At 33.8% G+C, this 15,120-nt stretch overlaps 1 protein-coding gene across 6 annotated transcripts in view; it reads right to left on the bottom strand.

Moving 5' to 3' along the window:
* The window catches only part of LOC138325236 (multiple epidermal growth factor-like domains protein 10), an 18,076-nt gene extending 5,306 nt beyond the window's left edge, over positions 1-12,770 (bottom strand). The window contains exons 1-20 of one of the 6 annotated variants that reach the window (XM_069270747.1): positions 12,623-12,768; positions 9,395-9,607; positions 8,643-8,894; positions 7,626-7,724; positions 7,258-7,356; positions 6,458-6,550; positions 5,939-6,037; positions 5,487-5,582; positions 4,813-4,908; positions 4,448-4,543; positions 4,252-4,347; positions 3,424-3,519; positions 3,088-3,183; positions 2,347-2,442; positions 2,075-2,170; positions 1,772-1,867; positions 1,477-1,572; positions 1,074-1,169; positions 359-454; positions 15-110 (exon numbers count right to left, since the gene is read on the bottom strand). In XM_069270747.1, coding sequence (XP_069126848.1) covers positions 15-110; positions 359-454; positions 1,074-1,169; positions 1,477-1,572; positions 1,772-1,867; positions 2,075-2,170; positions 2,347-2,442; positions 3,088-3,183; positions 3,424-3,519; positions 4,252-4,347; positions 4,448-4,543; positions 4,813-4,908; positions 5,487-5,582; positions 5,939-6,037; positions 6,458-6,550; positions 7,258-7,356; positions 7,626-7,724; positions 8,643-8,894; positions 9,395-9,607; positions 12,623-12,686 — 2,167 coding nt within the window. In that variant the 5' untranslated portion in view covers positions 12,687-12,768. Of the gene's footprint in view, positions 1-14; positions 111-358; positions 455-1,073; positions 1,170-1,476; positions 1,573-1,771; positions 1,868-2,074; positions 2,171-2,346; positions 2,443-3,087; positions 3,184-3,423; positions 3,520-4,251; positions 4,348-4,447; positions 4,544-4,812; positions 4,909-5,486; positions 5,583-5,938; positions 6,038-6,457; positions 6,551-7,257; positions 7,357-7,625; positions 7,725-8,642; positions 8,895-9,394; positions 9,608-12,622 lie in introns of all 6 variants that reach the window. The other 5 variants (XM_069270746.1, XM_069270749.1, XM_069270748.1 and 2 more) reach the window with 5 other exon arrangements.
* Positions 12,771-15,120: the final 2,350 nt, after the last annotated feature.

The raw sequence follows: 15,120 nt of genomic DNA, 5'->3' as shown, positions 1-15,120 counted from the left end.
TTATTATAACTAACCGATGCAGAATCCGTTATCTTGTCTACAAATGGCGTCCCTGCACTTGTTGGAACAGCTCTGCTTACAGATATTACCGTGGAACCCTTCAACACATCCTGAAAAAGATTGAATATGTACATGTTTATAAAACTAACAATTCATATAAGTGATTATATAGTGAAGGTATCATAAATTAAGTGAATTCATATTAAATTATTTTTCTTTTCTTTTTCTGTTTTGTAGAAATTCATTCATTGGAGAGATTCAGATCATATCTTATCACACCTTGAACAAATCACCTTAAACGGATACTATATCCGATAATCAAGACATGGATTTGAAAAGATACGGTCTGATGATTTACCCGTGCAGAATCCGTTGTCTTGACTACACATAGCGTCCTTACAGTTGGTAGGACATTTCTGATTACAGGTGTTACCATGGTAACCGTCAACACACCCTGAAATATATATCAGCTGATTAGTATTCTGATAACTTCCAATGGTGAATATTATAATACATGTAGTGTAAAGCTGTTAATGCTTGGTTATCATGGTGGTTTGCGATGTCTGCATTTTTGTAATTGCGTCTTAGGGAAAAGATATTTTGCACGCCCATGAAGCACATATTTGGCGCTGTTGACCAGTATTGCGTATGCATCGTGGCTAACCTTAGGTATAACTGTTACCTCATAATAAAGCTCGACAATATATTCGAAAAATGTATGTTTCGGGACCAGAAGACCATTAGCAGATTCGAAATTCTGACATTTTTTGGCCGGATTTGACTCGTAAAACGCAGTATGTTTTATAAAACGTATTGCTATTGTGACTTGTATTGTTATTTTCATAAATTAAGTATGCAGAATTGTTTTTCTGGCTTAAAAAAAACCCACTGATACCTGTAAAGTGCGAACCGAAAACAAAACGAAACAAAACGAAACATGATATACCATTCCATTTACTAAAGACATGTATTGGCTCGAGTGAAGGAAATCTAATGATGAAAAAGTATTACCAGTCCTTTTACATAAATAATATTTATTTCAATAGTCGCTGATATTTAGATTAGTGATTTACCTGTACAGAATCCGTTGTCTTGACGACACATAACATCTTTACAGTTTAAAGAACAATTTTGATCACAGGTATTACCATGGAACCCGTCAAAACACCCTGAAATGATAGCACTCAATTGTAGTTGACACTTAATCCCAATCAGAAGATATTAAGAGTAGCGCTGATTATACAGTATGTAGGTAAAATCGTGAAATCCCTCAACCCTCTCAAATGTATTACCGATGAGAGTTTGTGTCAAATTCATCCCACAATTTCTTTAGATATCTGGTACCATATTATGTAGAGAAAAAAATCATTTTTTTAAATATATATTATGAATTGTCTTAAAATCGTTAATTTCCATATTACATGTATATATCATATTTGAAATTTCTTGATTTTGTAAAATAAAACTAAGACTAACCTGTACAGAATCCGTTATCTTGGTCACAAACAGCGTCTATACAATTGTTAGGACATCTCTGATTACAGATACTGCCGTGAAACCCTCCAACACATTCTGAAACATACCATGTAATAATAAATTCCATTCATTTCTTTATCTTAATATATCGTAGCATATTATTGAGAAAAAGTATCTCTTTGATTTCTTTTATAAATATGAATTATCTAAATATGATTAATCTCTATTTTACATGTAAATGTCATATTTATATATTTTTTTTAATTATTTTCAAAACGAAATAAGTAAGACTAGCCTGCACAGAATCCGTTATCTTGGTCACAAACACCGTCCTTACAGTTCAGAAGACAGCTCTGATTACAGGTATTACCGTAGAACCCATCAAGACATTCTGAAATGTACCATATAGGGGAAAAATCCATTCATTCCTCTATCTGAAAACAGTATATCGCAGTATATTATAGAGAAAAATTATCTTTCATTTTTTCATAAATATTAAGGATTATCTACGCATCGTTAATTTCTATATCACATGTTTATATCATATGTGTTATATATTTTTTATTTTTAACAAAGAAATATTATTTTAAAGTCTTACCTGCACAGGATCCGTCATCTTGGACACAAACATCGTCCTTACAGTTGGTAGGACATCTTTGATTACAGGTACTGCCGTGAAACCCTCCAACACATTCTGAAATATATCATATAGAATCTATTCGTTTACTAAACTACAGCATATATTAGCGCAAGTGTAGAATATTTTCATCGGTGTAAAAAATGTATCACTAGCAACGATTCATCCATTTCAGGTGTATTTTAAATCTACGCATCTTAAGTTTTTGATTTAGACATGATTTGATGCTTTACCTGTACAGACCTCATCGTCTTGACTACATGTACCGTTCTTACAGTTGCAAGAGCACCTCCGATCACACACAATACCATGAAACCCGTCAACACATCCTGAAATGTATAAGTTATAAATGGTAGCTTGTATACATTCATAACATATGAAAATTCTTATCGGTGGTCTAATATACTACTTAAAATTTGCTAAGGATCACTTTTATTTTGTAGTATATCAAATTCATTTTATTGTTCAGCAGTCTTAAAATATATTTTAGTGATGTCTTTATTAAGATGTCTAAACATTAAAAAACCGAAAAAAAAACTATGATATTTGCACGAGTGCTCGATATATTACTTGCAAAAAGAGATAACCCCCAAAATCACAAAAACATGGCAATGGGACCGAAAATGAAATTCACGTTAAAAACAGTTGTAATTGTGTAATTGTCATTACAGTATCTTGTGTGACGTACGTCCCCTAGCTTCAATAACACTGAGACATCACCGACGGGGGTAGCTCTGTTTTGCAAGTATATGTGGTTACAACACCGAAGAAATGCAAGACCCCTTCGTAATATATGTCAACAGTGAAGAAGATTCATTCCGCGGTTTTGCCGTCTGGTGCAGAAATAGTCATCGAACGCACGGTGGTTAGGACGACGGCGGGATACATAAGACGACCCGCGTGATGAAAACTAACATTTACTTTTCCATTATATTTTTAAATTTTGAAAAAGTATGCGATATTCAATGTTTTACCTGTACAAGATCCGTTGATTTGACTACATATGACGTCCTTGCAGTTGGTAGGACAGCTTTGATCACAGGTGTTACCATAGAAACCGTCAACACATTCTGAAACGTATTTCTGAATTAAAACACTAAATATTTTTTAACGGTGCATCCTTTAGACAATGACGTTTTCTGGACGGCAGTTTAAAGATACGATATGCAAGTACACGACAAACGACATAGTTTCACTTTGTCCCCTCTTGTAATTCTATAATAATGTGGCAACAGGCAAAATACAAATAGAATAGACAACGGCTTGATGAAGACGGACATTGAAGACATTTGTTTTTACATTTTAATTACCTGTACAGAATCCATTGTCTTGACTACACATAGCGTCTTTACAGTTGTTTGAGCAGTTCTGGTTACAAATACTACCAAAGAACCCGTCTACACACTCTGAAATATTTAAGGATAATTAACTTGAATAGATTTCTTATATTATGGAGATATAACACAAAAATCTGAGTGTACTCTAAATAAACCGCGAAACAAGCAAAATTGAATCATTTAAGGATAATTAACTTACATAGATTTCTTATATTATGGAGATATAACACAAAAATCTGAGTGTACTCTAAATAAACCGCGAAACTGTGTTATATCTCCATAACATACATGTAACAAATATATTCAGATTAATCCTTATAATTCAATTTACTACAGATAATCTCTTTAAAATTGGGACTCTTTTTTCTATGAAATCATTACGCCGTTATCTAGGCCAATTAGAAGCGACGTAACAAACAGCGACGCCATTTTTTTCCCTTTATGAACTGAATAAGTAAATTTCTAAGCCAATGAAAATGCTTGTTACAAGCAAAATTTAATCATTTACTAATAAAAGTAAGAATAATCTTAATACCATATCTTTATATATATATATTTTTTATTTATTACATCCGTTACAGTATGAATATCTAAGTGTGTTGCTATTTTGTTTTATGATCGATCTGTGAAAATCTATGTGAAAATAACGTATTGGAACAAAAGCAAATAAAGCGCATTCGACTATGGACAGACGGAAAATGAGCTGCCGACCGACAAAAGTGAACATTTTAATAAATGTTTCTCTTAACAAAAGAAACCCGACAAAGTAACTTATTTTCAATGCTTGTTGTGAGGATTTACCTGTACATAATCCGTTGTCTTGACTGCACACAGATTCCCTACAGTTGGTAGGACAGCTTTGATTACATGTGTTACCATAGAAACCGTCAACACACTCTGAAATATATAAGAATAATCTCAATATAATATCTTTGACTTTTAATAATAAAGCATGTGTACCCTGACAAAGTAACCAATACTCGATGTGTTTTGTTACCTGTACAGATTCCGGTGTCTTGATTACATATCGAGTCCTTACAGTTGACAGGGCAGCTTTGATTACAGGTGCTACCATAGAACCCGTCAACACATTCTGAAATATACAAATCCCTTAAGTAATTTCTGAGTGAAAATCACTGATTATTCTAAAAGTTGCAACTTTTAGACAATGACGTTTTTTGGATGGCGGTCTGAAGATACGACTTGCACACGACATATAAGTACACGACCAACGACGCAGTTTCCCTTTGTCCTCTTGTCGTTGACAGCAATTTTATCAAAGTGTGGCCACATGTCAAATACAAATGAAATAGACAACAATCTGGTGGTGATGAACATGAAAGACATTCATTATTTTCTTACCTGAACAGGATCCGTTCTTTTGGCTACATATCGCATCTTTACAATTGATATGACAGCTCTGATTACAGGCAGTACCGTGAAACCCCACAACACATCCTAATTTATGTAATTTAAAAGTTCAATTTATTTGACGTTTGCTGCCTTCTTAAGAAAGGAGGTATAACCATTGTGCATCATATTCTCACTTATAAGTTTCGATAAATAAAAGATAGATAATGGGTGCAATATATAATACTTTAAATATACAATTCGTTAAATAACATGTGGTAATATTAATCATGTATTTACGCTATAAAAAATAATCATCAAACGCCATGTCATCAATTGACCAAATCAATAACACAGGGTAATATTAATTATGTATTTACGCTATATAAAAAAATCAAACGCCATGTCATCATTAGCCCATCAAACACAACAAATATCATCTCCTATGGCAAAACAATAATCAATATCGCAATCGATAGTTAGAAACGACGGACCGGCTGCGATATTCTTTATCATTTGGAAATTATTTTTACTTATATTAAGTTTATATACCATTAACCAATCAAATTATAAAAAGTGATTGTGTTTCAATTACTTTCTTTTTACAAAATTTTGCAACAAATGAACGTACCAAAAAGTTTAAATTATTTGATGATCTGGAAAACAGAGATTTAACAAAGACTAACCAACACAGAATCCGTTATCTTGACTACATATGACGTCCTTACAGTTGGTTGAGCAGTTATGATTACAGGTTTTACCATAGAACCCGTCAACACAATCTGAAATGTATAAGAACAATCTAAGTAAAATGTCTTAAAAAACAAACAAACAAAAAAAACACGTGAAAAACTTTCATAAATTCACTGGAATATAGCGAAATGTTATCCCCGCAAGTAACAGTAACTATACAAATGTAAGATATTGATAAAATATATCATATATTATCTGTTCTGTCCTCTTAACATTACATGTGACAACACGAGAGAAGGGAAAACTGCCTAATGTCGATGTAATGATATAAAATAAAACTAAAACAAAGAGACAACAAAAATATGATTGCAATCTTAATTCATATAACTTGGGGGGAAATGTATAAAAGTACATGTATATGTATAGATTATCTATGCTAACAAACCTTCACAAAACCCAGTATCTTTATGACAATAATTCCCAGCACAAAAAGCTGAACAGTTGTTTTGACATCTCACTCCATGTTTGTCGGGAACACAGTTACCTAGGAACAACAATGAATTACGTTTGTATTGTTATACTAAGATAAAGAATAATACGTTTGTTATTATACTAAGATAAAGAATAATACATTTGTTATTATACTAAGATAAAGAATAATACGTTATCATCAAACTCAAATATCGTAATCTAAGGGATCGCTATGTTTGATCTTTACTGCTAAATATTCAAGTTGTGCTTGAAGCTTTATATTGAAAGCTCGAAAAAGAAGAATTTCAAATTTTCGAAAAAAAAAATCGGAGAAAGAGTAAGTGGTAAAATGATAATTAAAATTGAAATTAAAATTTCAAACAATATTATTAACAAAATATTATTATAAAAAAATATTGAAATACAAAATGGCGCTTTTAATAAGCAGCTTGTACGTGTTATATTGTTGTTGTTTTTTGTGCTGAACAGTTACCGATACAATGACCGTTGATGACATTGCAGTTCCCGCCTAAACAATCAGGGCAAGTCTGATTACAGAAATCACCATAGAAACCAATTTCACATCCTGAAACAAATCACGAAGTTCTTCATTACTGTAAACCTGCTTATTTTCACGAGCGATTTAATTCCGCGGGCAAATAGTAATCGCGAAAATTAGTCGCTGAGTGCGAAAAAGTATCAAGCATATACATGTATATATAGAGAGAGAGAGTAGGTCCCTATGACTTTAAATCATGAAATTGCTGTGAAAAAAAGTTTTAACCATGAGATCACGAAATTAAGTCGCCGCATTAATAAGGTTACAGTGCATAAATCAGCATAACTCATTCAAACGAAATAATGGTAAATGTATCCCAATCTAGAGTTAGTGTGTATTGATACTAAAGTATCTGAGAGGTTATATCTGGTTTAGTAAATGGGTTGAGTAGAGAAAACCTTACAAGTAAATATCAGAATTTGTCCATCGCTGGGTTCTAAAGAAAAAAGGAAGTAATAGTAGGCACGTAAGTTATGATATCTTGAAGGAATTAAATAGAAAACCTGCCTTAGCGATCACCTATGTATTAAGACCATCTACTTAATATGACCTCTTTCTCATTGTCCCAAATAGTCAAATTATGTCCTGTGTAAAAAGACCTCTTGGCTATAAAGACTATTTTTCTTGGTCCTTCGAACGGTTTTATGGACCAGACCGGTTTGGCTGTAAATATTTGATGGATCTCGTCTGATAAAGCAATGGACATCGTCAAGCTATATATAAACAAGACAAACCTTCGCAGATGCCCGTGTCCTTTTGACAATTACCCCAAGCACAAGAAGTTGAACAATTGTCTTGACATTCCCCTCCGTGTTTTCCGAGAACACACTCCCCTGGAAACCATGCAGCACGTTAGTAATGATAAATGACGCTCTCATTATTCAACATGCTGGATAGATATGGTATGTAAATTCGATAATCCTTATTATGCTCGTAAGGTTTTTTTCTTTATTTATACAATGTATACATAGATAATCAATGCAGTCGGATATGAACCATGAAAGCCCGATAGCGAAAGTGCAATGAAGGAAAGTAACTTTACGTAATGAAGAGAAGGGAGAATTAACTCTAATAGTTCATATATATTAATAGTGGAACATACCTATGCATTGGCCGTTTATGGGGTTACAATTGCCCCCTAGGCATCCTGTAGGGCAGTGTGTGTCACAGTTACCTTCTCCGTACGTTCCAAAAGGACAACCTAGATCAGAGAAATGTCAATTGTACAACAATTATATTGATAATATCGAGTTGACGAATAGATGAGAAGGGTTCATTCACTTGATAATTACAGTGACTGTGACAATATTAGTTCTTAAAATATTAAATCCTGATCGAAAGGGGTAATAATATCTTACGTTATATTTTTACGTTATTTACGATATATTCCTTCAAGTAGTATTTGGTTCGTGAAAAGGTTAGGGGGTACCTGCCCGATCGCGTGGGTTTCTCTTCCCCGAGCTCAACTCGATTTGCGCTCTTCTAAGAAGAGAAGTCTTCTCAGAAGATCTTCCAGCCTACAGACGGAAGAGCTTCAAGAAGTAGAAGACCTACAAACCAGTGAACGGAAATTATATTCTGGAAGTAGAAGAGGTCAAATTGAGTTAGGCTCGGGGCTCTCCGGTTTCTTTCTACTCTAAACGCCATCGCGAGCTTTCATTCGATCCATCATAAGTGATTTGCATAAGTTGTATAACGCAATCGATGTAAAATAATTTAAATAAAAAGGCATATTTTGTTTGAGGCAGATAAATTAGATTTATTTCGTAAGTGGGGGGAATGTAAAATGATAACAGTATTAATGATAAATATACGCATATTGTTTTACAATGTGGATTTACGAAAGCGGATTTGACAAAAGGAAATACATCGAATCAGCTATCTTGAATCCAAGTGGTACGCTTCTACAAAGGAACCACTTGTACCGTTTCGGTTCGGCGGGATCAGCGCGTTTCATCACAGATACGGCAGGTTCGAGCCGATCCAACTGGTATGAACCTGTAAATGGAACGCTAGGTGTAATGTACCCAGGTTCGCCGAGTTGTTATAACCCCTTGTTAATATCAACAAAAACAAAAGTTAGCCCTTAATTACAATATATGTGATTTTAAGTACCTACCGAAAACTTGAACTTCACATAGTTCCAAAAACGCTTGGTATGAATACCAACTGTGCAAATTCGTAACTCTTTGATTGTAGATGATGACATAACGGCCAGTATACGGGCAATGGTGAGTAGCTATGAGTTCCACGTCATCAACCGTTCTACTCGTGTCTTTGTAGCACAGGACACCATGTTGTGTGACGTCATCGTCATCCGTAGTGTTGGACACATACAGTTCATACCCAGCAAATCGGGACTTCCAGATAGCTTACAAATAAACACAAACAATGATAACTCGAACAATAAATATCAATTCAACATTCCAAAATACATGTATATAATCGTTAACTATGAAAATTACCTTCATGCAACATATTTCTATTTTCAGCTTTACAATTAACTAACTATTTAAGTTCGCCGAAAAAAAAATCTGTTATTGACTCTGTTTTCGTTAAGTTGGACTAGGCCTATTACAAAGCTAATTTTCCTTCCTCGACACCAAATACAGTCTGTGTTACAAAACATAGTCTAAAAGAAATTGATCAGCTTGTATGCAAATGACTCAACATTAACTATCAGTTCTCTTGAAGAGCATTTAATGACAAAACAAAAGTGTCAATATCACCTTTAAACGTAGAAAGAAGAAACTTCTCTAGCTTACTCTCTACTGGTCTCTATTGCTAAACTCTACTACATACGATCATACAAATCGAAATGAAATGCATGAGCAGTTACCGTTCCTAACTTGAACATATTTGCAAACTTACTTCTGTAGTATATCGCTATGGAATCAATGGTACTAAGTTCTCCTATATCCACACGCCACCATGCCGTATTATGGGATACATCTGTATGTGTACAGCAGTTGTGCCTAATGTTTCTATCAACACAACCGTCCACAGCCTTGCCTGCCGGGTAGGATACCCCGCGTTCGTTATATACACTGCTTTGCTCAGCACTTTTTAGCAGGGCGATGTTTACTAAAAAAATCGAAGAAAGAAAAGAAGCTTTTAGTGTCGAATATTTATTATGTTGGGTTTTTTTTTGTATTACAAACCCATTACTTAATAAACTTGCAAGTTATTTTCAGGTTGTATCACCCAAAGTGGACGACAATCAGAAACAGCGAAAAACATTTATAATACAAAAAATTGTTATAAAAGCTTATTTGATTGCATTCAAACGAAGCAAGGATGAAACAAGTTCCGAGTGACAAGAAACGCTGCAATAACTGACTGACTGCGTATGGCAAGCCGTTTGGGTTTTAACCTATTGAAATAAAGATATCTCTATTTAAATAAAGATATGTCATATTTAAATACAGATATCTCTATTTCAACTGAAAATAGAAATATCTTCTTTTAAATTACAGATATCTCTATTTTAAATTCAGATATCTCTATTTGAATTACAGATATCTTTAATCGTAATTGAGATATCTTTATTTTAAATAGAGATATCTTTATTTTAAATAGAGATATCTTTAATTCTTGTCCAATTAAAGATATCTTTATTTAAAATAGAGATATCTCTATTTGAATTAAAAATATCCCTATTTTAAATTAAGATATCTTTAAATTTGTTTATATAGAGATGTCTTCATTTAAAATACAGATATCTCTATTTCAAATACAGATATATCTGTTTTATATATAGATATCTCTATTTCAAACAGAAATGTCTTTAATTGAATTAGAGATATCTGCAATTACTTTGCAATACAGATATCTCTATTTAAAATAGAGATATCTCTAATTCAAATACAGATATCTCTAATTCAAATACAGATATCTGTAGTAGAAATATAGATATCTTTATTTCGTGTTTTCATGCGTAACTTCTTATTCGTGGCGACTTAATTTTGCATTTTCATGCGTATCTTCTTATTCGTGGTTACTTCATTTGCGTTTTCATGCGCAACTACTTATTCGCAAGTTAAAGTCATCAGCTCTTTTGTACATTGTGCCTATATGTAGCATTCTTGGTTTTTTAGCGATTTATTTTCGCGGTTTGTACTTGCCTGCTAAATACGCAAAATAAAATCCCACGCGAAAACGTCTTTACAGTAGTATGACAGTAATGACTAACATTTGCGGTAAAGGGTGTGATTATAAGTGCATGTAAAATCAAAAACTAATATATTGTGATTTTATGACAACCTTAAAGTATCATAGTTCATGTTAGGTTTTGTGATTGAACAACGTGGAAGAAAACACAAATTAAAAAAATTAAGTTGTTTGTTGACACACAAAATCATCTTTCCTATTTATTATACACATCTCTTGATAGGGCCATTGAAGTCACTTTAATCTCATACAAATATAAACATGTCATTGATTGCAGTTTAAGTACTAAGTACTTTCATAATTGTGCTCTTAAGTATCTACTCTTCTGAAAAGGGAAAAGTTTTTCTTTGACCTATTTTGTTTGTTTTCAAAAATTCATTTTAGAAACTCCAGTTCATGCCATAAATAAAAATAGAAGAGAACCCATTTGATGGTGTCATCGACTTTGACCTACATGTATTGTCAATCAAAGTTGCCTATTTGACAACGCATGGCTTTCACTATTTGACCATTACACGACAAACTAAAGCAAAATCAATAGTGGTTTCCTCACAACAATTTTAAAACTATTAAAACTGTATCTAACTCATCATAGCTGGTATTTTCTCAGAATAGCCGTATATGCTATCCCTACCCCCAAAATATTCAAGAACAATGAAATGCATCTTTTTTTTTTACATTTTGATAGACTTTACGCTTCATACAATAAGATTTGTTTCCTAGCATATTTAATATTTCGCATTTCTTTCTAAAACTGACATTGAAATCGGTTGGTTTCCATGGCGTTACGCTTTAATGTGACAATGGCCTATCCGACAGTGCGTCATGCGAAATTGCGACAGTGTGTTTAATTACCATCAAAAACTTTCGGGATATATATGATGCTGATGTTGTTTTCGGTGTCCATTTGGGGATCCGATTGTTGCTGCGTCAGGTTTGCTCTTGCATTCTCTTGTGATTCGTTTGACTTTGCTGACGTTGATTATTGTTTGACATTACCTATGGTGGTTGATTTCGGCCATGTCGCATTGTCGCATTAATATTGGTGAAAGTGCGACAGTTTATTGCACCGCGTATTGTCGTACTGCTGCATGGCACATTGTCGCTCTTTGTTTGGCGCATTGACGCACAGTCGCATAGCGGGGTCGCCAATGCGACAGTGCGACATTGTCGAAAGCAGCCATCATGACTACATGCTCATTTAAGTACTACAATTTTGTATTATTTCATCTTTGTATGTTTGCTCCCTTTTCATTCGTTTGAATATGCAAAAGTTTACTTCTATTTTTGCTGCAGGTTGCTGTTATTTTGAAGGCCCTGAAGGTAGGATTGCTACTGCATCGCATGGTCGTAATAAAATGGCTGCATTTTTTGGGTCGTATTTTTGACACCGTCCGACTTCTAGCTTTAAAGTTAAGCATTCGCCTCAGAGAGAAACGTTCTGGGTTCTAGTCTCTGGTTGAGATACGCCGTAATTTATCAAAATGATAGCGGCTGCTATTTCTTAGCGATCAGCAAAGAGAGGTCGTCGTCAAAAGACCTTATTTTACCGCTTGCTACGTCTTCAGAACATGCCAATGCATGCATGACACTATTAAACATCAGTTCCGAAAGCACCATAAAAACTGATGTAAAAGTCTTTTGGTTTTGCAACAAATTACAATTACGTATGTTAGATAATTGTAATATAATCCTCATCTCTTTTATTTCTGTCATCAAATTTGCTTACTCGATGTTTTGGAAAATGTATAAATCATAGAGTGAACAGAGATACGGTGTATGAAATATTGACTTTTTATGCGATCGATTAAATTATCATGCATACATATGACTGAAACGAAATATGAAATGGAGTACCATGTATTCCTTCCACGTACATATGTAGTAGATATGATCAATATTTTCGATTTATGAATTTGATCAACATACCTTCACATCTATATCTGCTCATCAAGCCAAACATGAAAAGAAATAGTCCAGTCTGCCTCACCATCCTGGCCCCTTGATAGCCCTCTTGTTAATGATCGAGGATCATTATGGTCTCGTGGAGATAAAGGCAAAGAGCAATGAAGTGTTAGTTTAAGTATTTCCTCGAAAAACTTTTCTCCAGCACAAGCACGAATTGGGCAAGGTCATCCTCGATATCCAGGGGTTATTTTTACTTTCTTTATATCCACCCCTGAACTATATCATAATAAAACCGAAAGCAGTTTAGGAGAAAAACTGACCAATAGTCAGCAGAAACTTCAATTGAGAGAGCGACGCCCAAATTCAAATCCACAAAGTTAACCATGTACCATTATTCGATTCTTCTGAAAGATAAAATTAACTGTTCATCCGTTGTCGCAGACAGAGCCTTCAAATTTGCTAGGACATAGTCCTAGGGTGGATATTACGACAGTGATAGTAACCCCTGCAATGTCAAGAATACATGAAGGTATACTGGGTCACATGTAAATTGACAAAGCAGTATATCCGGGTACACCGTGATTTCCTCTCCTAGGTGGTGTCTTCACTTGTGCGTTTGACCCAAGAGAGTTATATATATATAATTACAGATCTAATCGTTAAAGATGCTCCACCGCCGACAGAACATAAATGATATTCATCATTTGAACAATAATTTGTGTTTAATCATGTATATATATGTCTAATTAACACAAAAAAAAATAATGTAAAATAATTTATTTTGCCTTTGGTGATATGGGCAATCAGTACTTCATTCCATATAAAATATAGTGCCACAGATTTTTTCGGGATGCAATTAATTATTTTTTGTATTTTTAACTTAAAATTAGAAGCTCAAACTTTTCAATGGTGGTAATGGTGTATGGTAAGTAACTTTTGTAACTGAAGAAAATACTAAATCGTCTGCTCCTGTTTTTGATAGTGAAAAAATACCATTTGTCAGTGGTGAAGCATCTTTAATAAAATGTATATACAAATAAAAATTGATATTTTGTAACCTTATTCAAGTTTCATTGGAACCAATGCGTTTGATCTATCGCTGCATTCGTCAGATGATAATTCAGTTCTAATTTATAGATATAGCCATTAATTCTATGCATACATGTATAATGAACTCTCACACGTTCAAGCAAAACTCTCTAAAACAAACAAAACTATGCGTTGGTGTCTCTAATCCCTTCTTTATCTCTTTAGCTACAGTGTATATCCTAATTTGTAACTTATGTTTTGTTTTGATATATAAAGTAAACATATATAGACATTTATCCTGCAACTGTCCCACATACTGACCGATAACTACTGCCGGATAAACTTAAGTGCTTTATCCGTCAATACGAATGCTTTATCCGTCAATACGATCACGTGAATTTGTTCCATATCTGACGGAACTTTTTCTAACTTGACACAGAACTTGAACCTTCCGGTGAATGGAACGTCATTCAGTCCCGCTAAAACGTGACGTCACATTCACCGGAATGACGTCATTTTTACGCTATCGAAAATCTCGTATGGCGGTGTCGTCTTTTTCTTGGCTCATGGCAAAGGTATGTATTGCAAAATAATTCTTTAATAGGTATTTATTGTTTTTTGAGTATTTTCATTTTGTGTGAGCGATGTATCATACTGAATAGAATTACGGATACTGTTTGTGAATGCGCTTATTTATTTCCCACGGCAGTAAACAGGAGTACACTCTCATTCGGTATAGTGAATGAATCTTTACCTCCGCATCAAAGATCTACTTCAAGCTTCTCGCTTGGGGCAAAACCAAATAAATTAATAACTGTCAATTTGCTTTCGGTTTGAATGTCATAATGGTTGCAGGATAAACAGAATACACGGTTAGTATCTTACAATACAAGTTTTATTTTGGTGCGAGACTTAGGAAAGCCGAGATGACGAGGCTTTGTATTGTAAGATACTAACCATGTATTCTCTAAGCTTATATATAAGCTATCACGTGACAAAGTATAAGTGTAATTATATATTTATTTGTTCGGAAAGGACGTCATTAAGTTGTAATAACTTTTGTCCAATCAATTTGTCTTTTGTTACAATAAAATTAATTTAAACTAAACTATTGAACTCTCTAGATCTATTACCGTGTATCCGGTAACTTTCGCGTGTACATGTACATATGACCGCGAAAATTGCATGCGTGAAAATAAAGTTAAATATATACATTGTATATCCTGTTTACTCTTACATGTACGTCTTGTCATCATAAGAAAATTCAAAATTTATCTTTTCCTAATATCGCGCAGTTTTGAACTGTACAGCTATTATAACCCTTGGGATATAAATCTATTTATGGTATTTTTCACTATATTGTGGATGGGTCTAGCCTAGATCTATTAGAATAACTAACGTTGGTGCATTTAAAACAGATATATCATAATTACATGTACATTGTAGTTCTAGAGAGTTCATTGTTGCTTGAAATTCTTGCCATGCATTAC

The sequence above is a fragment of the Argopecten irradians genome, chromosome 6 (assembly GCF_041381155.1).
Source record: "Argopecten irradians isolate NY chromosome 6, Ai_NY, whole genome shotgun sequence".
In the NCBI taxonomy this organism is placed as follows: Eukaryota; Metazoa; Mollusca; class Bivalvia; order Pectinida; family Pectinidae; genus Argopecten; species Argopecten irradians.
The sequence above is the reverse complement of the archived record's forward strand: the minus strand, read 5'-3'. Positions and strand labels throughout refer to the sequence as shown.